The sequence below is a fragment of the Marmota marmota genome, unplaced genomic scaffold (assembly GCF_001458135.2).
Source record: "Marmota marmota marmota unplaced genomic scaffold, marMar, whole genome shotgun sequence".
NCBI classification, from domain to species: domain Eukaryota; kingdom Metazoa; phylum Chordata; class Mammalia; order Rodentia; family Sciuridae; genus Marmota; species Marmota marmota.
The window spans coordinates 24,854,147-24,877,372 of NW_026000229.1; the positions used below are offsets into that span (position 1 = coordinate 24,854,147).

At 33.4% G+C, this 23,226-nt stretch overlaps 1 protein-coding gene and 1 long non-coding RNA gene across 8 annotated transcripts in view; both read left to right on the forward strand.

Moving 5' to 3' along the window:
• The window catches only part of Ccpg1 (cell cycle progression 1), a 68,131-nt gene that overhangs the window by 11,574 nt on the left and 33,331 nt on the right, over positions 1-23,226 (forward strand). For 2 of the 7 annotated variants that reach the window (XM_048793718.1, XM_048793719.1), the window contains 7 exons: positions 2,765-2,833; positions 7,016-7,133; positions 9,083-9,159; positions 10,479-10,680; positions 13,330-13,425; positions 15,323-15,574; positions 20,275-20,396. In XM_048793718.1, coding sequence (XP_048649675.1) covers positions 2,774-2,833; positions 7,016-7,133; positions 9,083-9,159; positions 10,479-10,680; positions 13,330-13,425; positions 15,323-15,574; positions 20,275-20,396 — 927 coding nt within the window. In that variant the 5' untranslated portion in view covers positions 2,765-2,773. The remainder of the gene's footprint in view (positions 1-2,764; positions 2,834-7,015; positions 7,134-9,082; positions 9,160-10,478; positions 10,681-13,329; positions 13,426-15,322; positions 15,575-20,274; positions 20,397-23,226) is intronic. The other 5 variants (XM_015480634.2, XM_048793722.1, XM_048793721.1 and 2 more) reach the window with 3 other exon arrangements.
• LOC125613390 lies at positions 2,841-6,790 on the forward strand. Its single transcript, XR_007343965.1, has 2 exons — positions 2,841-5,158; positions 5,328-6,790. It is a non-coding gene; the product is annotated as an uncharacterized LOC125613390 (long non-coding RNA).

The window sequence follows — 23,226 nt, forward strand, 5'->3', positions numbered from 1 at the left end:
AGTAGGCCTGTCACTTTGCTTGCCCATACTATCAAAATGGTATATGCCGTGTGAGTTTTTTTTTTTTTTTCTCTTTTGGGTTAGTTTGGGCATACATATACTCCCCCCCAGGGAAGTAAACAAAGACTTAAATTGGGATTGTATTAAAGTAGACTCATTGATTTGAGAAATTCAAGTTTGATAAATATCCACAGTTAGGCAATGTATTAATACACATTAATACTTTGTTTTGAAATGTCTTTATTTCATCTCCAAAGTTAATAGAGGATGCTTTTTATTGGAAATAAAAAGCTAGGGCTAACCTGTTTAAAAGAACTGTTTAAATTGAAATTACCTAGGGAATAGGAGATTTATGCATATTTAAATATCTCTGATGACTAATCAGAAGTTTGAAGGGGCATTAAGAAAATAAAGTTCCAGTAAGTCATGGAGGTGGGATGTAGCAACAGTGAGAGTGTGAGCTATTAACAGAAGTTTTAGAAGGTGGGGAAGGCAAAGGAAAGAAAGAAGCTTTCATGTGGTAAAGAATGTTTTTTGGGCTTCAGTCGATTTTCTTGTTCACAGAGCTCCACTTACTTGTTTCATGTGGAATGTGTTTTCCAGTTGTCCAGTCACTGAAACCAGAGACCTGGAAATTACCCTGTACTTTCCCTTTCTATGATTGGCTATTTAGTCCTTTAAAAAAAGTCTTCCATGTCTTTTCAAATCTCTCTGAAATGTTCCCCGCCATTTGCCCTGTCTTCATTAATATTTATTAAGTTTAGTAGTTATCTTTTTCATGGAATATTACATTGTTTGCATCCTACAGGTTTAGGGCCCTTTAGTTGCTTCCTTCTCCATCTTATAATATACTCTCAGAATTCAAATTTGATCTTTTTTCACTCCACTCATGTTAGATTAATTGCCTTTTTTAGAATTTTCTTAGACTAAAATTTTCAGCTTCTGTTCTTGCTGTATAATGCTTTTTCCCTTTAAAAAAAATTTTTTTTTAGACATTGATGGACCTTTATTTTGTTCATTAATTTCTATGTGATGCTGAGAATTGAACCTAGTGCCTCATACATGCTAGGCAAGCGCTCTACCACTGAGCCACAACCCCAGCTCCAATACTTTTTCCCTTTCTTGCTTAGGAAGAAAGAAACCAGGAAATTACTATCAGATCTGATTTTTTTTTTTTTTAAACAAGAAGCTGGATATCTTTATTTTTATGTAATATCTCAATTTCTAAAATTTGGCAGCTGTTAATTCAGTTTGAAAAATATGCTGTCTAATTTGCAGGTTCATTTATAAAACCTTTGATTATATATAAACCCTCTTTACCCACTGCAAATTTAATTGCCCAATCTTTGTGTGCTCACATATGTCAATGTATGCTTTTCAAATTATTATAAAACACAATACAAATAGTGATATGTATTAAAAGTTTTTTTAAAACTCATGAAAACTGCTTCGATGAGAAATTGGAATTTACATAGTTTAACAAAGAATACTGGGATAAGGTTAAACATATAACATTGGTTAATATTCCTTGAGGTATTCATACTGTAGCCTTTTGGATAATCTTTGTTGGATAGAAAGACTTCATTTTACTCTAAGACTTTTCTGTAAGTTTATAGAAATTTTGTAGGATTATAGATGACCTGATCTAACCAATTAAATAGAAATCAAAACAGATGACTTCATGTGAACTTATCAGAAATCTCTAACATAGCATAAAAAGTCACATGATCATTTTTAATGTTCAAATTTTGAATAATTTATCTGAAAACATGCACATTTTTTTATGTTTAGTGACTAGCCTCTTTGTATCTCCTTTTAAAAAATATTAATTTGTAAGAGTTTCCAGAATCAATAGATGATCCAGATCTTTATTTTTTGCCTGTTCTTATTTGAGCACTAGTTCAGTATTATCTAGAGTTCTAGTAGTATTGTAGCCATCAGCTTGGATATAATATCTTTATAGTATATGTGCAGTAACAGAAGCATATGATTTAGATGTGTAGAGCAAGTTGAGATGCATTTTACAGTTTAAAGGAGCCTCAGATGGAAAGTGGAGAAGAAACTAGGTAAAGTGACCAGTGTATGCTGATCCAGAACTTGATTCTAGGTCATTGCCAGTGACCACAAGTTTTGAACCAACCTCTGTTCGTTTTTTTTTTTTCCTTTTATTTTTCCCTACTTTAATCCAATACAACTGAAATATCTCTGACATATTTTAATAAAAACTTATGTTTCTTCTCTGCTTGTAAAATTTAAATTGCTTGTATAGCCAACATAGAGACTTCATTTTGCTTGGCAGGGGAGCTCTTCCAGTCTCCCTACTGCTTGATTTCTTTAGCCATGCTTTTTACACCTCTCACTGTTCATTGAAAATATGGGTCTTTACTGTTTATTTCTTCCCCAGTCACCATTCTGCCAACCTCAACTGTCTGACGTGGTTAAATAGGGTTCTCCTTCCTCTTTAATTCTGCCTGGTCAAATCCTACATTTTCTTTCAGACCCAACTTTCTTCTTCATTCCAATAATAGAATTGCCCAGACCATTCTAGCTCAGGAGAATCGTCTTGTTTTTAGAAGTTTGGTTGTTTTTGTTCATAAAGGTTTGCAATCATATCATATCCTGTGTGATAAATCTATGGGTGGGTTGTCTTAGTTTCATCTGGAAGGCAATAAGCTACGTTTCATACTTTATGTCACATATAGAGCTTCTTATCAGATTAAAAAAAAAATGTGTACCACAAGTCAATATGTTCTTGTATTTGTAGACCTGAAAAATGTCTGAAAATTCCAGTGACAGTGATTCATCTTGTGGTTGGACTGTCATCAATCATGAGGTATGCTCTTTAATACTTTTTATGAGGCAATTTGTAGACTTTTTTTTTTTTTTTAAAGAGAGAGAGTGTGAGAGAGGGAGAGAGAGAGAGAATTTTTTAAATATTTATTTTTTAGTTTTTAGCAGACACAACATCTTTGTTTGTATGTGGTGCTGAGGATGGAACCCGGGCCGCACGCAAGGCAGGCGAGTGTGTTACCGCTTGAGCCATATCCCCAGCCCAATTTGTAGTCTTTTAGTGTTAGCAGTGATATAAAATGTTCTTTGAAGGCCAGCATTTTTCTGCATTTAAGCCAAAGGTTCCATTGTCTGTAGCTTGCTTTGCTGAAAACACTTCATGGGCCAGTATCGTCTGCATTATTATTCATAGCTTTCCTTAGCTTGAAGATGTTAGGTACATTTTTACTGAGATTTATTACTAGTCAGGCTCTGTGCTTTATCCAATTCTCATATAATTAAAGAAAACCTCACTGTATATAGATTGTTTTCATTCTTATTTTGTAGTTAAGAAAACTGAAGCTTAGAAAGGTAAATTTGTCAAAAATTAAGTAATTAGAAAATATCCAAGCCTGGATAGAACAGAATGGCTCAAAGGAAGATGGACCAGAAAGGAAGATGGAGAATGTTGTTATAGGAACTTAACAGAACTATGATGTTATAGGAACTTAACAGAACTTAAAGAACTATGGTTAGAACTTTATCACAAAATATGTTTTATGTAGAGGAGTAATATACATACAATGAATGCACATAACTAGTTTGTAGTAAACATTACAAAGAGAAGAAACATCATAAGTTTTTATTAAGGGTTTATGTTCTACACTGCTTTCATTATTTTAAAAAAAATCACTCAGATACAATAAAGTAAAAATCAGCCATACTTGTTCAAAGCATCTGTGGTTTTCTTGTTTGTTTTCAGGATCTCTTCTTGCCTATTTTTCATTAATAGAAAAATTTTAACATTTTCTTATATAATTATTTTAATATTTAGACAATTAGTCATCTTCTAGAAAGCAAGATTAATAAAAAAGATTGCTTTTCTGTTTTATAGTTTCAAAATTTAATAGCAACTGTACCAATTGAGTTTGAAGTTGTTTTTATTTTTATAAGTATGCCAGGTGTGATGGCACACACCTGTAATTCCAGCAATTTGGGAGGCTAAGGCAGGAAAATTGCAAGTTCGAGGCCAGCCTGAGCAACTTAGCTATATCCTAAGATTTAAAAATAATGGAAAAAAAAAAGGACTGGGGATGTACACAGTGGTAAAGCATTTCTGGTTTCTGTTCCCAGTACCTTCCCCCCAACACAAAGTGATTTTTCTATTTTTTACCTGTTTCTACAAAGCTTGGGTCAACTCATAGCAGCTTCTTTTCCTTCAAGGATAATTAACAGTACAGGAGCAAGGCAGCATTGGAAATCCTACCTGTGAGCCCACAGGTTAGAACAAAACAGTAATTTTTTCTGGCATTTGCCAAGTGTGTTAGACATCATGCCACAGAGTAAGTCATGTTTTTTTATACTTTCATCTTCTGTATTTAGTCACCAAATTCAGCTCTCTTGTTAGTGTCTCTTATACATATGTTTCCTTTTCCATTATTACCATTGTGATTTGGTCCAGAACTGGTCTTTCCAGCAACCCCCTAATCAGCTCTATCCTTGCCTTTGCTTCTGCCATGCTCCTGCCACCATAGGCAACCTTAAAGTCTTACATTTAGAATTCTCTTTAGTCTTCAAGGTTATTCCTTTCACAACTTCTTTTATATTTTGCTGTTTTGAGTTATATGTTAAATTTCTCTTTAGTCTTCAAAGCTTATTCCTTTCACAAATTCTTTTATTTTTTTGCTGTTGTGAGTTATATATTTGAATTTTGTAAGTTGATAGAAAAAATAGGGAGAGGCAGAATCAGCTTCAGGGTTAACTTTGCTTATGAAGACACAAGGAGGGCTGGGGCTGTGGCTCAGTGGCACAGCGCTTGCCTCGAATGTGTGAGGCACTGGGTTTGATCCTCAGTACCACATAAAAACAAATAAACAAAATAAAGACATTGTGTCCATGTATAACTTAAAAAAAAAAGACACAAGGAAAAAATTCACAAGATTCCACTATTAAAGAAAGACAGTCTGACAACAAAGTATGAAGGATAACCTCAGAATAAAAAATTGTTATAGGAAAGGCTTCTGTTAACCTGAAAGGTTCATTTAATTTATGCCTTTCAGTCATCTGATCTTTGACAAAGATACGAAAAGCATACATTGGAGAAAAGACAGCCTTCTTAACAAATGGTGCTGGGAAAATTTGTTATCCATGTGCAGAAGAGTGGAATTAGGTCTTTTTTTTTTTTTTTTTTTTTGGTTTTTTAATTAATTTATTTGTTTTATTTATTTTTTAAATTTTTTATTGTTGGCTGTTCAAAACATTACATAATTCTTGATATATCATATTTCACACTTTGATTCAAGTGGGTTATGAGCTCCCATTTTTACCCCAGGAATTAGGTCTTTATATCTCATTGTGCACAAAAGTCTACTCAAAATGCAACGAAGATCCAGTAATTAGACCAGAAACTATGCAACTCATAAAAGAAAATGTTGGGGCAACGCATACAGGTACAGGCAATAACTTCTTCAACAGACCCCTGAAAGCCCAGGAAATAATATCAGGAGTTAATAAATGGGATAGCATAAAATTAAAAAGCTTCTTCACAGCAAAGGAAGTGAAGAGAGAACTTCCAGAATGGGAGAAAATCTTGCCTAGCTACTCTTCTGATAGAGGATTACTGTCTAGAATATATGAAGAACTCAAACACCAAAAAAACCCCCCATAAAATACACCACCACCAATAACACAACTAATAAATGGGCAAATGAACTCAACAGACACTTCTCAAAAGAAGAAATACAAGTGGTCAACACTATATGGAAAGAATGTTCAACATCATTAGTAGTTAGGGAAATGCAAATCAAAACTACCCTGAGATATCATCTCACTCCAGTTAAAATGGCAGCCATCAAGAATATAAATACAATAATAAGTGCTGCAGATGATATGGGGAGAAAGGAAACTTTCACACTGTTAATGGGATTGTAAATTACAGTAACCATTTTGGAAATCAGTATGGAGGTTCCTCAGAAAAAACTTGGCATGGAACCATCATATGACCCAGCTATAACACTCCTTTGTATTTATCTTAAAGAATTAAAGTCATACTATAGAAATACATAGCCGTGCAATTCACAGTAGCCAAACTGTGGACCCAGCCTAGATGTCTGTCAGTGAATGAATGAATAAAATGTGGTATATACACATAATGGAGTTTTATTGAGCCAAGAAGAACGAAATTATGTCATTTGCAGGAAGATGGATGTAACTTGAGAACATTATGTTAAACAATTAAAACAAGCTCATAAAGTCAAGATCATATGTCTTCCATCATATGTGGACGCCAAGGAAGAAAAAGGAAAAGGTAGAGGAAGGATCTCATGAAAATTGAAGGGAGATTGGTAGAATAGAGGAAATGGGCCATGGAGAGGGAGGAAAGGAGGGAAAGGGGAAATATATTGGAGAATGATATTGGCCAAATAATATTATTGTATTGTGTACATCTATGAATATTAAAACAATTATTCCTTCAACATAGCAGTTTACTTTGCCATAAGAAGTGGTTGTTGGGCTGGGATTGTGGCCCTGGGGCAGAGCACTTGCCTCTCATGTATGAGGCACTGGATTCTATCTTCAGCACCACATAAAAATAAATAAATAAAATAAAGGTATTGGGTCCATCTACAACTAAAAAATTAAAAAAAAAAAAAAAAAGAAGTTGTTTGTGTGTGGCTGTTTCTCTGAACAGATTGTAATTTGAATTTTGGATTTGATTTTTTTTTTTTGTACCAGGAATTGAATCCAGGGGTGCTTAACCACTGAGCCTCATCCCCAGCCCTTTTTATTTTTTATTTTGACACCAGGTCTTGCCTCTTGCTTAGGGCCTAGCTAAGTTGCTGTGGATGGTCTTGAACTTGCAGTCCTTCTTCCTCTGCCTCCTGAGTTGCTTGGATAAAGCTCATTGGATTAGATGTCATTCCCTTTTGGAGTACGGCAACATCTGGGACTTTTAATAATGGAAAACAAATCAAATCCAGCTTTGAAAAATTAATAGAGAAATAACTGGGTATCACTTTTTCTCTAGGGGTCTGATGTAGAGATGGTGAATTCTGTCACAACCAGTGACAGCTGTGAGCTCACCCCAGAATGTTCATCTTTAGAACAAGAGGAGGATGTTCAAGTACTGCAGATAGAGCAGGAAGGTAAGTTGTTAAATTCTGATTGAAAACAAAAATGTGAGTGCCATTATGAATCTTGACTTCTTTCTAGGCAGTCAGCTTTTTTGGATAATCTTAGTGATGTGGTTACTGAAGGACTAATTTTAGTGTGGGTTAGATAGAAATTCAGAGTGGATTTAGGAAGGCTTGCAGAACCTAGTATCACCAACCTGCCATAGGGTTTATTATTTGCAGCAGTAATATGTTTGGGCCTCTACATAGTCTTTCATACCATAGGTGTAACCAGTGACTAAACATTATGTATTATGTGGTTTAACATGAATTTGTTTGGTACTTTGTATTTGCTTGCCATTATTAATGTTATGGCTAGCAATGTACAAAACTTTTCATCAGAAGAGATTCTCTAGGTATCATCATGCTATGGAGTTCTTGAGTTAAGATTTAGTAAAATGATATTTGACCATGTACTGTACTGCATCTATGTTAATATACTTCCTGTGGAACTTGTGCATGTTATTTATGTAGAGACATATGACTCCCAAATAATTGCTGTAACTCCCAAGCAATTTCTGTGTAGTCTTTTTTTTTTTTTTCAGTCTCCTCTTACAGGATGAGGCAATTTATTGAGCTACATAACATTCAACAATCACAACCAACCATTCTCCAAATTAAATGCAAATGGCCTCTATCTATGTAGTCTTATCTTCATATTTAAACTACTTCTTACACACAATTTCATTAAAATGTAAAGTAAGAAGAACATTTCCCCCTCAGGAGAGTAAAGTAGGTATGTCAAGGCCAGAAATAGAAATAGAGGAGATTGTACCTGTTAATTTTTTCTTAAGCTTATGTGCTGATTACTATTCTCATTTGCACATATTCTCATTGTTTGTAGTTCAGATCCCTTTGAGATTCTGAAAGGTGTGAATAGTTTCTCCTAAGAAATGCATTTACCTATATGTAAAAAATTTCCATACTTGGTACTCTGTGGACCCAAGTCCATCTTTGACGATAATATTCTTTTATTCAACACAAAAGTACTGTTTTTTTTCTTGTTCTTAGGTAGTTAAAATACATAAAAATAAAGTTCATGGTAGGGAAAATGATTTTTAAAGGATTTAAAAAATATTTTTAGTTGTAGGTGGACATATAATATCTTTATTTTATTTTTGTGTGGTGCTGAGGATTGAACTCAGTGCCTTACACATGCTAGGCGAGCACTCTACCACTGAACTACAACCCCAGTCCCCAAAATGATTTTAATATACAGCTACTTATAATTCTTTTATAACTTATGTATGTATTTAATATTATACTTAACTCCCATTAACATTTTGTACTCTTTTTGAGAAAAAATAATGAATTCAGTATTCCGTTTTACATTTCTTCTTTGAGGAGACAGGGTCTCTCTGAGTTGCTGAGGGTCTTGTTAAGTTGCTGAGGCTGGCTTGGAGCTTGCAATCTTCCTGCATCAGCCTCCCAAGCTGCTGAGATTATAGGCGCCACTGCATCCGACAAGCTTTTTACAATTTAAAGCAGCTTTGATTCTTACATTACAAGCCAGTGATAGCCATTGGAATGGTGGTATTTTTAGGAATTTTGGATGAACTTTTAAGAAGTCAGGAAATGTGCTGTCAGGTATCTGAAGATGTATTTTACATATTAATGGGTTCTTAGAAACACTTTTCATTAAGTGATTTGTTATTACAAGGTAGAGATTTTATTTACTTAAATTAGCTTTGATTTAAGTTCTTAGTAGGTCCCAAGTGAGTTCACTTAAGTAAATAAAATTGTTTCCTGACAATTTCAAATAATTAAAATGTGGTAACAGTAGAGTTATTTTTACAATTGTATGACTTTTCATTCATCTACTTTAACATTGAGAATAGATTTCTTCTACAGTGATGGTATTTATATTACAAAGAGTCAACTGTTTTAAATGAATATTTTTATTGATCTTTGCATTATAACAGAAAGCAGCCAAAATAGCACATTGTTAATGGAAGGAACTGCTTATCCAACTTTGGAAGAAACCATGTCAGCATTTGAGGTAAACTTGTACTCTGTGAATGTATGATAAATAGTATCCTTAGAGAATATGAATCGAAGCCTCCATTTCTGTATTTTCTTCCTATTTGAATCATAAGCAATGTAAATTGAAAATTTTGAGATTCCATAGATTGATCAGTTTTAAGGGTAAAGTTAGCTTCTGTTAAAGACTTGTTCTTTTAATCTGTATTATAATTTTCGTTTGAAGTAGGCCTCCTCTTCCTCCTCTCCTTCCTCTCTCCTCTTTCCTCCCTCTTCTCTTCCTCCTTCTTCCTTCTGCAGTACTAGGGATTGAACCTGGGACACTCTGCCATTGAGCTACATCTCCAACCCTTTTTAAATTTTGATGCAGGGTCTTGCTAAGTTGCTCAGACTGGACCCAAAACTTTCGATCTTCCTGCCTTAGTCTCCTGAGTACCTAGAATTACAGGAGTGTTCACCATGCCTGGCCAGGTCCCAACTCTTAATACAGTAGTCCTCCTTATGTGTGGTTTTGCTTTCTCCCTTTTCAGTTACCTGCAGTCAGCTGTGGTCCAAAAGTATTTGTCTTGACTTTTTCAAAAGAGACAATACATTAATACAATTTTATCATAGTACATTATTATAATTATTCTGTATCTTATATTATTGTTAATCTTTTACTGTGCCTAATTTATAAATTAAAAGGTATGTATATGGTATAGAAAAAATATAGTGTATATATAGGGTGGTATATTGTCCATGGTTTCTTGCATCCATTGGGGGTTCTTAATCACATTGGTGATTAAGTTACAGCATATGAATTTGGGGGGACACATTTAAACTATATAGATAGATGATGTAGCTGTTCAAGTTTAATACATACATAACCAGAAAAATTTAGTCAGTCTTTAACAGGTTCCCTGAGTACAAAATCATGCTTAAATTCATAGAACTGGTGAGAGAAATCAACTCTCTCTTTTCTGTGGTCATTGGGTGGCAAAGGTAGTTTTCTCAGCTTCTGCATTCCAGTCAGAGAAAGAAGTGGTCCATCTAAATCTGAGAGTTGCCAACGGGTTTGATGATGTTTTCAAGTTAAATGATGAGCCTCTATTGCATAATCCTTTACTGTTGGTAAGAAATAATATCTTTAGGAGCTGGGGGAAGTGCTTAGTGGTATAGCACTTGTCTAACATGTCCTAGACCCTGGATTTGATCCCTAGCACTGGAAAAAACAGGAAACCATGTATTTTACTTTAACCTCAGATTACTATATTACCCTATACATTTTGAATTGTATAGAAATATAAGGCTCTTAAATAATTTTATAATTTATTATCTCTAAAATTATGATAATTTTAGGTAGAAGAAGAGAGGTCACCTGAAGATAATGTCTATTTTGGAACTGCCAGTGATGATTCTGATATTGTTACCCTTGAACCTCCTAAGTTAGAAGAATTTGGAAATCAAGAAGTTACAATTGTTAAAGAAGCACAGAGTTCAGAAGATTTTAACATGGGCTCTTCCTCAAGCAGCCAGTATACATTCTGCCAACCAGAAACTGGTAAGACATATATAATGATAATATGCTGATATGAGATTTATATAAAATCTTGTTTTCTAACCCTAAATCTCAACTTTTGATTATATTTGGGTAAAACTCAAGAAATTTTTTGTAAATCTACGGTTATATCTAGGGTATTCCTAGATTGTATGGCCTGGAGCAGAGCAATGTTGTGCTACAACAAGACTTTTTTAAAATCATGTTTGTCTTTTGAATTGTTAAATAGAAGACAGACTTTCTTGAGCTGGGTACATATCTGGGTACACAGTGGTACACATTTGTCATTCTAGGTACTCTGGAGGCTGAGGCAGGAGAATTGCAAGTAAAAAGTACCTAGTTGGGGGTGGATTCTTGGAGGTTTTACTGGTGCTGTTTGCAGTGCTGGGGATTGCACTTCCAAGGAAGTTGCTGTATGACTGAGTTACACCCCATCTATAGTTAGTTTCTTAAAGGATGTATTACAGTCCCAAACACTTCAAAATGCATTTGGCTTATTATTATTACTATTTTTTTAGATCTTTACAAGTGGGAAATTGAAACATCTTACCTGAAAGGACGAGGATGTTAACATTTTTAATTATAATAGTACAAATTTGTATTATACAAATAGTGAAAGCAAAAAATTGGGGAGAATTTAACCCAGGGGAGCATTACCCCTAATCTACATCCCCAGCCCGTTTAAATTTTTGTTTATTTTGAGACAGGTTCTTGCTAAGTTGCTGAGGCTAGCTGCGAACTTGCAGTCTTTCTGCCTTAGCCTTCTCAGTCACTGAGATTATAGGTGTGCGAAACTGCTCCAGGGTTGGTGAAAAAAAATTCTTAAGTCTTGCAGATCCCTTTGATTATAAGTTATTTAGCAAATATTTATGGTACCTACCAAGTATAAAACAGTGTTCAAGGAACTGTTAATAAAGCAGTCTTCCAAAAAAACTCCTTGACTTGGGTCTTTCATTTAGGCTGTGTTATGAAAATGTACCTATTATAAGTCACTTTCTTAATGCAGCCAATGCTCATTTTTCACAGTCATTTGGAGGTTAAATTTTGAGTTGCTAAGCTTATTCCTTTCCATACTTCTTACGGTTAGTTTTTAACATCTTTTAAGATGATCTAAAATATTTAGTTATAATCTTCCTGGAAAAATATCATACGATGCACCTATAATTAACCCACAGTTATAAAGGTGAATTATGGGAGAGGCTACTTGGAATCTTGATTCCAGAAATTTCCTGATTTGATAGAAAAATAGGAACAGATAGTATCTGAGGTAATCTCTCTTTAATATTTACATTTGGCATCTAGAATCAGACAAGGGAATTTCCATCATTTGAGTTTAAGCTAATAAAATTCAGTTTGAGATCTTGGCTATCTCAATTTGATAAGCTGATTTTATTTAGTGTATCCATAGAAACTGGAAACATTTTAACTATTTAAATACTCATCTGATGTTCTTAGAGGCTAGAGGAAAACTTTGTTAGAATAGCTTACCTAGTCCACTTATCCCTTGATATTCACAAAGGGCTGGTTCCCGGACCCTGGCAGACACCAAAATCTGGATGCTGAAGTTTCTTATATAAAATGGCATAGTATTTGCAAATTACCTAGACATATCCTCTCATCTCTACATTACTTATAATCTTGTAAAAGGCTATATAAATCGTTAGAGAATTAAAAGAAAAAGAAGTCTGTACATGTTTGGTATAGATTTTTTTTTGTGTGGATGTTTTCAATCCATTGTTGATTGAATGGAGGGATATAGGACCTATGGAAATGAATGATTCACTGTGCATTTATTTATAAGGACTTAATATAATTAACTTTACAATTTAGTAAGGTGATCAAATTTTGATGTGTTTTTGCATTCCAGGATTTGTTTTGTATTCAAATAGTCTCCCCCTGCCCTTTGGTTTAATTTAAGAAAATGCATGACCAAAATGGTCAAATTGAAGCAGGAGTATGGCAGAAGGGTCCAGGGTGACATATAAGACACAAAAAAGGCTATGGACTGTTTTTTCAGGACCTTAGATAACTCTAAGCTCATTAATTTTAATATTTTTCTCTTTTCTGAACTCAGACTTCTTGGGAATTTTGCAGATTTAGTTAACAGGAATATTAACTATATTTTTACCCAATCTTATCCCTCTCTAAAAGAAATTGTTTCAATAAAAAAAGTTTAAAAAAAATGAAATGTGGTCCATTCTTGACTGAGATGTCTTTATGGACTCATTATAGACAGTATATGATTAGTTGTCAGGAGTTTTCTTTTCCTTATTCTCATTTTTTTTCCTGATTTGTTAATTTTATGCTACCCTTTGATTGCTTAGTTATTTTGCTTTTTCCTTTCCCTTTCTTCTTCATCCTTACTTTGACTTCATGTTTTTCTTCTAAAAACATTTAGAAGAAACATTAGATTTTAATAGTAATGTACTTTTTAAGAATAATACCAACTTCTTTCATATTAACACTCTTTCCTGGCCGCAAAGGCCAAGTTGGTAGCTGTAGAGATGTATGTATTGTATATATGTTTTTGAAAAGGCATGATATTAGATTTTAAGTTAGCACAATGTTTTGATAAATATTTTCAATTATTTATTTTCTTTATTCTTTATAATAAAGCTTTATACATCTTTTTTCCCTATTTATTCACAAAAGAAAGATGGTGGGAGAAGCTGTGGAAGATTCCTGAATGCATAATGGGATGGGATGATCAGCTGAAACACCATGTTCCTAGCCAACTCACTTTCCAAGGTGGTGTGACTAAATCTGATCAGCTTCTATAGAGCTGAGTGTGTCTAGTCACATTTACTACTTACTATGTGCTTCAAAGATACCTGTTATAATCTGTGATACCCTAAACAGGTGTTCAAAATTGATTTTATAAAAAAAGCTGACTGAGCTTATTGCATGCCTTTTGCATTGCTTGCATCCTGGACGATGGGCCAAATTATGCTTTAAAAGGTTAGAAATCAGAATATTTCAGCTGTTATGTATATAGGTGGAAAAGATGGAAGCATTAGATAAAGACCTGAATGTGGGTTAAGTTGGTTTGTTAGAATACATAATGAAGGCAGTATGTGTTAATGGTAGTATTCAAAATTTATTCAGGGAATTTTGACAGTTTGTTTTTACATTTACTTATTATCATTCTGAGTCAAAAGTCTGATTTAAATATTCTAACCATGAACATGAATGCCTTTGTATTATGTAATGCTTGTTTAAATCTTCCCTTTTTTCACTTTGTCCAAGAAATGTAACCTCACGCTTGAGGTGACGGCATCTTGGAAAAACTAGTGATCAAGAGTAAACAGATAAACATGATGGGCATAAGGGGCATGACCAAAAGATTTCTCAGTGGCATCTGTATCACTAAATATTAGGAGTATTTGTTCATTCAGTAGTGACTTTGGTCTTTGTGTTTGTTGTTATGTGAAAGTGAACTGAATCCCCCATGATCTATTTTTTAAAAAAAGCATTGCCTAACCAAATCAGCTTTCCTGTGGCATGGATATCCTGTCTTCTAAAGAACTGTTTTATTTTATTTTTTTTTAAAGCATGACTGTTGTTTTGAAGCTTTTTGTATTAAACTCAAGTTCAATTTTATCCTTACTTTTAGTGCTTTCCTTTACTTCCAACCAGCCTGTAGAAATCATTACTGAATGATGTATCTATCTTCTGTGTTAACAAATAGTTTGTTTTGAAATATGTAAAAGTGTTATATTAAGCATTTGGAAAAAAAAATTGAAGCTGCTGTTTCCAGGAAATGTTTTCTTGGTCTTAAAAATTTTTTGTATAGTTTTTCTTTTCCTGATTCGTTGTTCTATGCTATCCTTTCATAAAGAAGTCCTTAATATCTGAGATAGCTGTTGTGTCACTTCCTCATGCTGACATATTTACTAGAGGGTGAAATTAATAACCTTCTAGTAAGAGTGGCAGTGGAAGGGAAGGGCTCATCTGACTTCTGGAAACCTGTGTTAAACTGTAGTGCTTTGAACTTGATTTAGGATAGTAGATGGAATTGAAAGTAGGTGCCAGATAGACCCAGGAAATTTTTGGTGGTAGTTATACTTTGTGAATCACAGGACTGCTTGTATATGTTCCTGGGTTCCTTAAACTGTTGAATTTAAGAAATGAATGAAGAGGACTGGGGTTGAGGCTCAGTGGTAGAGAGCTTGCCTAGCACATATGAGGCACTAGGTTTGATCCTCAGCACCACATTAAAAAAAAAAAAAAGGTATTGTGTGTACCTACAACTAAAAAATATATATATTTAAAAAAATGAAGAGAGATGATTTTTTTTCTTTCAGAATTAGTACTTGTTTTTTTATGCATCCCATAGCAATGAAATTTAATAGGCTATGAGAATAAAAGTATGAACTGCCAGGGGGAGTTTTTTTGTTTTTTTTTTAACCAGTATTTCAAGGTATGGAGCAATATGTTTTAACAAATTTCTGTGTATCACATTCTAGGATTTTTATGCTTTCACTTTATGTTGATAGATTGAAAAATTGTTTTTGTGTTGTTTGGTTTGCTATTTCATGTAAAAAGGCATGTAGGGATAGCATTGATTATTCTAAGTCATATTTATTGGGAAAGCTTTTCTAAAAGTTTTAATACGTAAATACCAACATTTTTCTTTTTAAAATAGTATTTTCATCTCAGCCTAGTGATGGTGAATCAAGTAGTGATGAAACCAGTAATCAACCTAGTCCTGCCTTTAGACGACGCCGAGCTAGGAAGAAGACTATTTCCACTTCAGAATCTGAGGAACGATTGCCTGCTGAACAGGAAAATGAACCTTCTAAGGAGTTGAGTAAACGCCAGTTCGGTAGTGGTCTCAATAAGTGTGTTGTACTTGCTTTGGTGATTGCAGTCAGCATGGGATTTGGACATTTCTATGGTAAGTATTTGAAAATGTGTTATACGTTAACTGATGCCATTATAAATAGAAGACGACTGAGGAATCCTAGATCTGTTTTCATTGTCATTATTAAGCTGATGACCTTGCAGCCTGTTTGTATTTCAGTTTTTTCATTTGGAAAGTGGAGATGTGCTGCTTATCTCATTAAACTATTTTCACTTAAATGAGCCAGTAGTTATTAAGAAATGTAAGAACCAGGTGTGATAGTATGTGCTTGAGAGGCTGACACAGTAGGTTTATTTGAGGCCAGATTGGACAACAAAGTCAGAGTGCATTTCAAGTAAAAAAAAAAAAAGCAATTATTAACATGTATGACTTTTCTTAAGTAAAAAGATTAGAAGATTAAAAATTTGAAATGCTGGGGCTGGGAATGTGGCTCAGTGGTAGAGTGCTTGCCTAGCAGGCATGAGGCCCTGGGTTTGATCCCTAGCACCACCACCAAAAAAAAAAAAAAAAAAAAAAAAAAAAATTGAAATGCTCACCATGAGGCAAGTCATTTTAATTTGCTATTACAGATTATTTAAATCATAGTTGAAGTAGTTACATTTGAAGTCTCCCAATAATTATTGCTCATCATTTCTATTTTGAGGTTTAATGCAATTGTCATTTTGTGACATTAATTTTTGTTTTGTGATTCACATTAGTTGAAAAATTTTTATCTTGTAGGTTAGCCTTATATTTTGGTTTTTGTTACAACCAGGTTGCTTATGGCCTCGCCAAGTTTCTGAGACACGCTTTGAACTTGAAATCCTCCTTCAGCCTCCTGAGTTCCTTGGATTAAAGGCGTGTGCCACCATGCCTGGCTGTTGATTATCTTATTAATTCAAAGCCTTTACGTGTTTCTTGGGTCAGATGAAGAAGTGGTTGCATGTGATGTTGGTTATTTTTTCTTTTCCATTTAGGAGTCTCACTGTTTTCTTATTTAAGATATATTTCTTTAGTACAGAGACAGGAGTATTTAAGAACTGAGTGTTCCTACCCTTTGCTCTACTGGATTTTGGGAGGAGTATACTTTAAAGAAATGTCTTAGATCTCATTAGTTTCACAAATTTTAGTTTGCATTATATTAACTTCTTTTAGATTTTTTTTGCCTATGTAATCCATACTTTGTTTTGCTAGTTCCTTCTAGTAATATGTTTTTAATGCAAAAAATTGAAGAATTGCAAGTACAGTTTATTGATTTGTGGAAAAGATATTTATAACGTTAGAATAAACTTAATGTCAACATAATATAATGAAAACAATCAATACTTGTATAAAGTCAGTCAGTAAAATTTGTTGTTTCTTGTATTTGATTCTGTGTTAATAAAAATAGGTACTTAGCTTCCTGATGGATGCCTGCTTGAATTTAATACTGAGGTTCTATAACTTGTATGCTCTTTTGAAGTTTGTTGTAATGAGATTTGATTTGAAATATATACTTTATTGGCTAACTAGAGTAAATATATCAATATGTTTTTGAGTTATGATTTTTTCTCCCTACAGGTAAACATGAAGGTAACAAAGGAGAAGGTCTTAATCTTTTTTTCTTACTAAAAGCAAAAATTGGATAGTGACTTCTAAATGTTAATTTGGACAATTGCATGACCTTTAAATATTTTGTAGATATTTCAGTTTAGAGATGAGTCCTTTCAAAAGTGAGAAATTCAACTAAAAAAAAAAGAAAGAGTCATCTTTGTTCATTCAGTGGTATCTTTGGGGCTGGGGCTCAGTGGTAGAGCGCTTGCCTAGCACATGTGAGGCACTGGGTTCGATTCTCAGCACCACATATAAATAAATAAATCAAATAAAAATCCATCAATGACTAAAATGTGAGAAATTACTTCCTTGTTATTTAAAATTTTGTTACTGGTAAAATTTACTTGAATAATTGCAATTGATAAAACATTTTTCTGTATTTTCATATTAGTCTTTCCAAAATATGAAAAACTTCAATCTAGGTCTATATAGTAATGAAAATTGATTTAATAAAAATATAAGATCTAACCTGAATGAACTTTTAAAGTCACTACTTAAAGGACAAGTATTATTTTCTAAGTTCTGGCATGATCTCAGCACTCTTTTAGAGTTGATTTTAGAGTTACTTTGAATTTCCCATCCACTGTGAAGTCATTTGCATTCCATAATCAGTTATTTACTTTGTAATCATTTAACAGAAATTAAGTACTAAGTGAGTCTCATTAAACACACTCACCAGCTTTGGCTTCATATAAAGTGGAGGGTCTCATCTATACTAGAAGAAAGAGAAAGCTCAGGATAGTAAAACACTGTACTTCAAGTATTTGGCCATGACTCAAATTCTGAAAGTACTTCTAAAATTAATAAAAGATGATTATATCTTTATGATGCACTTACCTTCCCTATTCTTATCTTTACTTGCAGACTATACACTAAATTATCAGTGGAGTTCATTTGATTTGGTTTTCTCATGGAGTTGCTTTAAGTATTGATAGGCTGTTCAGTTCTTCAGCAGACAACTGGATGCTAAGTTATAACAGAAATGAATTACTGCTCAAAGGCTATACCTACTTAGTCATCCTAGAGGTGGTAGGATTTAAATTGGGTTAGTCTTAGCAAGCTTATGATGGGCAGAAGGGAAGGTGAGAAATTCTAGTAATGGAGAACCTCATAACTTGCAGAAAAAATAAACTTTTTGGTTTCATAACAATGGAGGATTGCCTGAACTATGGAATAGTTGTTTAGAAATAATGGGAGAGGTGGGGTGATACTAGATTGTATCACATCTTGGAATCTGGGTAGGAGAGTTTGATTTGATTTATTGAGTGATTTGACAGTGATATTGTTAGAAGAAGAAAAAGTACAGGAAGATAAATGGTATGGGACAAAGTAGAACTTCTAGGAGTTTTGTAATCCAAATATTTGATGATAAGGGCCTTGAAAACTATAGTGACAGTGGGGATAGAGGGATTAATAAAGTAAGGACACTGAAAGAGTAATAGAAGATAGGACTTTGAATCTGGATAGTAAGTTTATTAAATTCTAAGAAATGTGCTAGCTGCTTCGTTTTTGGAATTGGGAGTTAATGAGAAAGGGTTTGCTAGATGATAAATAGGTGGTAAGCATAGTTTGGATTATTTTTACTCAGATTAATTCTAGAATGGTTGAAGTAGGTGTCAAAGTTTAACTTTTTTTCTACTATAAAGAGGCCCTCAGAATTGTGCCTAATAGGCACCTGGATACTATTGGCTAGAAGCTCAGGTCAGAGATTGCAACTGTATCTGTATCTGAGATGTCTTAACATGAATGACAGAAAAACTGACAGTGGGTTAATGTGTTGAAAATGTAGTGTTTGTAGACATGACTATGCCAAAGATAGTATCTTGAAGAGGGAATACTTTATGGGTAGGCAGCTGAAAATGCAAGGAGAAAAGCCCCAGTGATTAGTGAGATTAAAGGACCACATTAAGACAGTCATTAAGCATATGCTATGTTAATAATATCTCACATTCAACTCTCACTATGGTTTTTGGTTATTTTCCAGTGGACAAAGGAATTCGTCTGGTTAGCTCTTTAAAATAGAAGTTTTCTGGTTACTCTGGGTATTATAAATAAGAGTATTTCAACATTTAAAAAACCCTGAATTTCTTTTGAGTCATTTTGAAACAATGAATTCTATAAACAAAACTTAAAAATAAATGAATCAGTGCAGAATTTCATATTCATATTTCATATAGTGTTTATACTATCCAATAGTTATCTGTAAGTTGTTAAAAGTTTTTGATATTTTTCAAGATGAAGACATTTTAAAATAATTTTTGTAGCAGTAAAGAGGGGAAAACACGGTAAACTACCATTATATCCTTTTATTTTTAAATTGTATGACATCTCTTCATAATGGTATGTCCACTCAGTAATATTAATGCTGCTGGATGCATTTTGCCCTATTTTTGATTTAGTGTTTTGTTTTGTTTTGTCCATGCATGAAGTTGTAGGAGCATGTGAACAGCATGTCTTGGCAAAATAACATTTTGATTTTAGGGTGAAAATAAAGGAGTCTTCCTTTATCATTGCTGGGATAGGGACAGTGGTACTCCACTACAGATTTAACCATTGCAGAGTTCTTAAAAGATTTGGCTTTGAGAATGGTAGGTACCAGACAGTTGTTTTCTATGATGTACTTTTTGGGCTTGTTGTATCGTTTAGGCAGCATATTAGAGAGACACACATAGAAATTTTATGTTTTCATGTTTACTTTTAACCTGTGGAAAAAACACTACCAATTGTTTATTTCTCTGTGTAAAGGGATTTTGAATAATTTACATACTTAAAGATACCCACAAAACGACAAATCTGAATGTCTTCAATATAGTAAGAATGTTTAATAAATTATTTCTTGTTAGAGTAAATGTAGGCTGGTGTGTTCATTTTAATCAAAAGGCTAGTGAACTGCTTAAATGTTCCTGGATCTATACTAAATACATTGACTATTTCGACTGGTTTGTATTATAACTAACCTCCATCATCATTTGATGAATGCTATCATATTTATTCCATGTTTATAAAAAATCTGGATTTTTAAAGAAACAAAATGCTAACACTTTGAAAAATGATTTTATCTAGATTTAGAGACAGATTATATTTAGATGAAATGTTTTCTATATTTTAAAATACTGGTGATCATAATGTTTCATGCTTCTAATAAAAATTTTTCATTTTAGGCACAATTCAGATTCAGAAACACCAAGAATTAGTCAGAAAGATACACGAAGATGAACTGAATGATATGAAGGATTATCTTTCTCAATGCCAAAAGAAACAAGGACCTTTTATAGATTCTAAGGTGTGTACCACTAAAAAATATTAAAAATAATTGTTAGTATTTGTACTATTTAAATAAAAAGTACAGTGAAAATTAGTAATATTGGTAATTGTTTATTAAGTACTTACTATATCTTAGTCATTATCAGGAAAGCACTGTGTATCTCTTATTTTTTATAACAATATTGTGATTTAAGCAAGCGTTAAGTTCATTTTATAGATGGTAAGGAGAGCTATTTGTTTCCAAGTCTCTAATTTCAGAGGCCTTTCTTCATAACTGTTGTATTAAAATAGCATCATTTAAAATTGACATTCGAGATATATGTTTTTTTCACACACACATTTTGCGTACACACCACTTTATTAACATTGTTCTCACAGAGCTCAGTAAAATATTCTCAAGAGCTGGGGCTTTATAGCTGCTCCAGGATCTTCTTTGTTGGGTGAAATGGCCAGTATTTTTAACTGTTTTTGTTGTTGTTAGATCTGACAGAATGGAGGGCATGTGTATTTTCCTACCTAAAATTCACCTAACTTCAACAGGACTATACAGTCAATTCTGTCTCCTTACCTGACACCTTAGGTGGTTTTTGAGGTTAAGAAAAATAGTTGGTTTCATATTTTGTTCTTCCCTAGGAAGGGTGGTAAAGGAATGATAGTAAACTCAGGATAGAAAATTTAAGCTGTTGATTTTTCCATCCATTCCACCATATCTCCCTTATAGTTTATGTACGTGTACTTTATAGGTTTATGATTACATTTCTTGGAAAGACAGAATCCTGGTTTATGTTCAAATTGTATCTTTCAGGGAGTACTGCTAAAGTGAATTTTCAGTGGTGCAGTTTTTCCAAGTATTTAACAAGGTGCCATTTTTTTAGTTTCTGGTTCTGGAGGATGGCATTGGCTTTTACAGGACATATGTCTATAGAGAATTTTTTCAGATCTCGTTTCCTATTAAGTGTGGTTCCAGTGTTGAAGCTGTTTGGAAGACCTGCCCCGAATCTCTACTTGTCAATCACTTAATTTCAAGATCAAGTTTATATATGAGGAATGCTGAATTCTTCAGTTCCCCTGTGGCTTCCTGTGTTTGTGCAATAAAAGATTACATTACATAGGGCTCTTCTACTCCATAGTCTAGTGCTATTGGGTAGATGAAATTTGTTGTCTCAGACAGGTAGAGCAGATGAAATAATTATGATTGAATTTAAAATCTTAATTTGTCCTTTGAAGATTGAGTTAAACAGTGAAGCAACCATTTCAATTATTTTTCAAATGTAAAATGCTATTATTCTATTGAGCTTTTTTCCATCCTTTTTCTTGTTAAATTAGATTATGATTATTGTCTGATTCAAATAGGATTAGCCATAATGTCTATAGTAAATTAAGCCAAAGTTAGATATCACTTTGTAGATTTACACATAGATTTTTTTTTTTTTTTTTAGTGCTTGGGATTGAATCCAGGGGTGCTTTATCATTGAGCTACCTTCCTACCGTTCCCCACTTTTTTTTATCTTGAGCCAGGGTCTTGTTATATTTCCCAGGCTGTCATTGAACTGGTTATCCTCCGGCCTCAGTCTCCAGAGTAGCTGGAGATTACAGGTGTGTGCCACCAGGCTTAGCTACAGTAGAATTCTATAAACCTGATTGACCTGTCAAAGGGTGCTGATTTCAGAGTTACATTAATCTATATATTAATCTTCAGAGTTAATTTGTACAGATTATAGAGTTAACTGTAATCTGGTTTTTAGTGACTTGAAATTCGGGAAATGACTTATATTTCAGAGATTTAGTCTGTCCTTCAGTGCTTGTAGAATTCTGCCCTTATCTAGAAATGTTTTTATAGGATTAAAATGTTTCAACTAGGACTAAGAATATCTGAAGTGTTTCTAAACCAAGAACCTTGTGAATGCCAGGCAAACACTGTACCACTGAGCAACATACCCAGCTTTTAAATTTTTTTTTTTTTTCAAAATTTTGAGACAGTGTTCCACTAAATTGCTGACACTGGCCTCCAATTTATGATATTCCTACTTCAGCCTTCTGAGTAGGAGTGTGCCATCATATATTGTAAACTCAATTTTTGAAAGCCTTAAGTCAGCTCTAGATGACATGTTACTTTTTATAAAGATAACTTTCTTAATTTAAGAAATGGAAAAACCCTTAGTCTTATCTATATTCTTTAGGATTTTTTTTTTTTTTGGAGAGCATCCTGTATTCAAAGAATAGACTACTCTGTTTCTTCTAACATATAAATGCTGCTTGAAGCCAGTAAGAACTTCATATTATTATGAGAAGCCTCAATCAGAGGCACTCCTCATTTTTTCTTTCTTTTGCAGTGCTGGGGATTAAACACAGGGCCTCAGACATGTTGGGAAAGCACTCTTACCACTGAGCTATATCTCGGGCTGCTTATATATATTTTTCCCCATACAGGAAAGGATAGCCATTTATTATTTGTTTTATTAGTGCATTATAGTTATATATAAAATCAGGGTTCATTTTTACATAATTATATAAGCATGAACTATAATTTGCTCCAGTTCAGTCCCCCGTATGTCCTTATTCCTTTATTCTACTCTGCTGGTCTTATATTTAGGGATTAACTGAGCTCTAGATAACTTTTCCTTGTCTTTATAAATTCTTCCACCATACTATTTTTCTTAATTTGATATAATTCTGTGCACTGCATTTTCTTTTATATGAAATTTAGTGATTTCTAGTTTTATACTGTTGAAATAGTACACAGGACACAGGACTTGTAGAAATAAAGACACTAAAGTTAATAGGATGTATTTAAAGATTTAATTGCAGCTTTTAAAACACTTGACATTTTTGTTCTCTTTCAAAAAAAT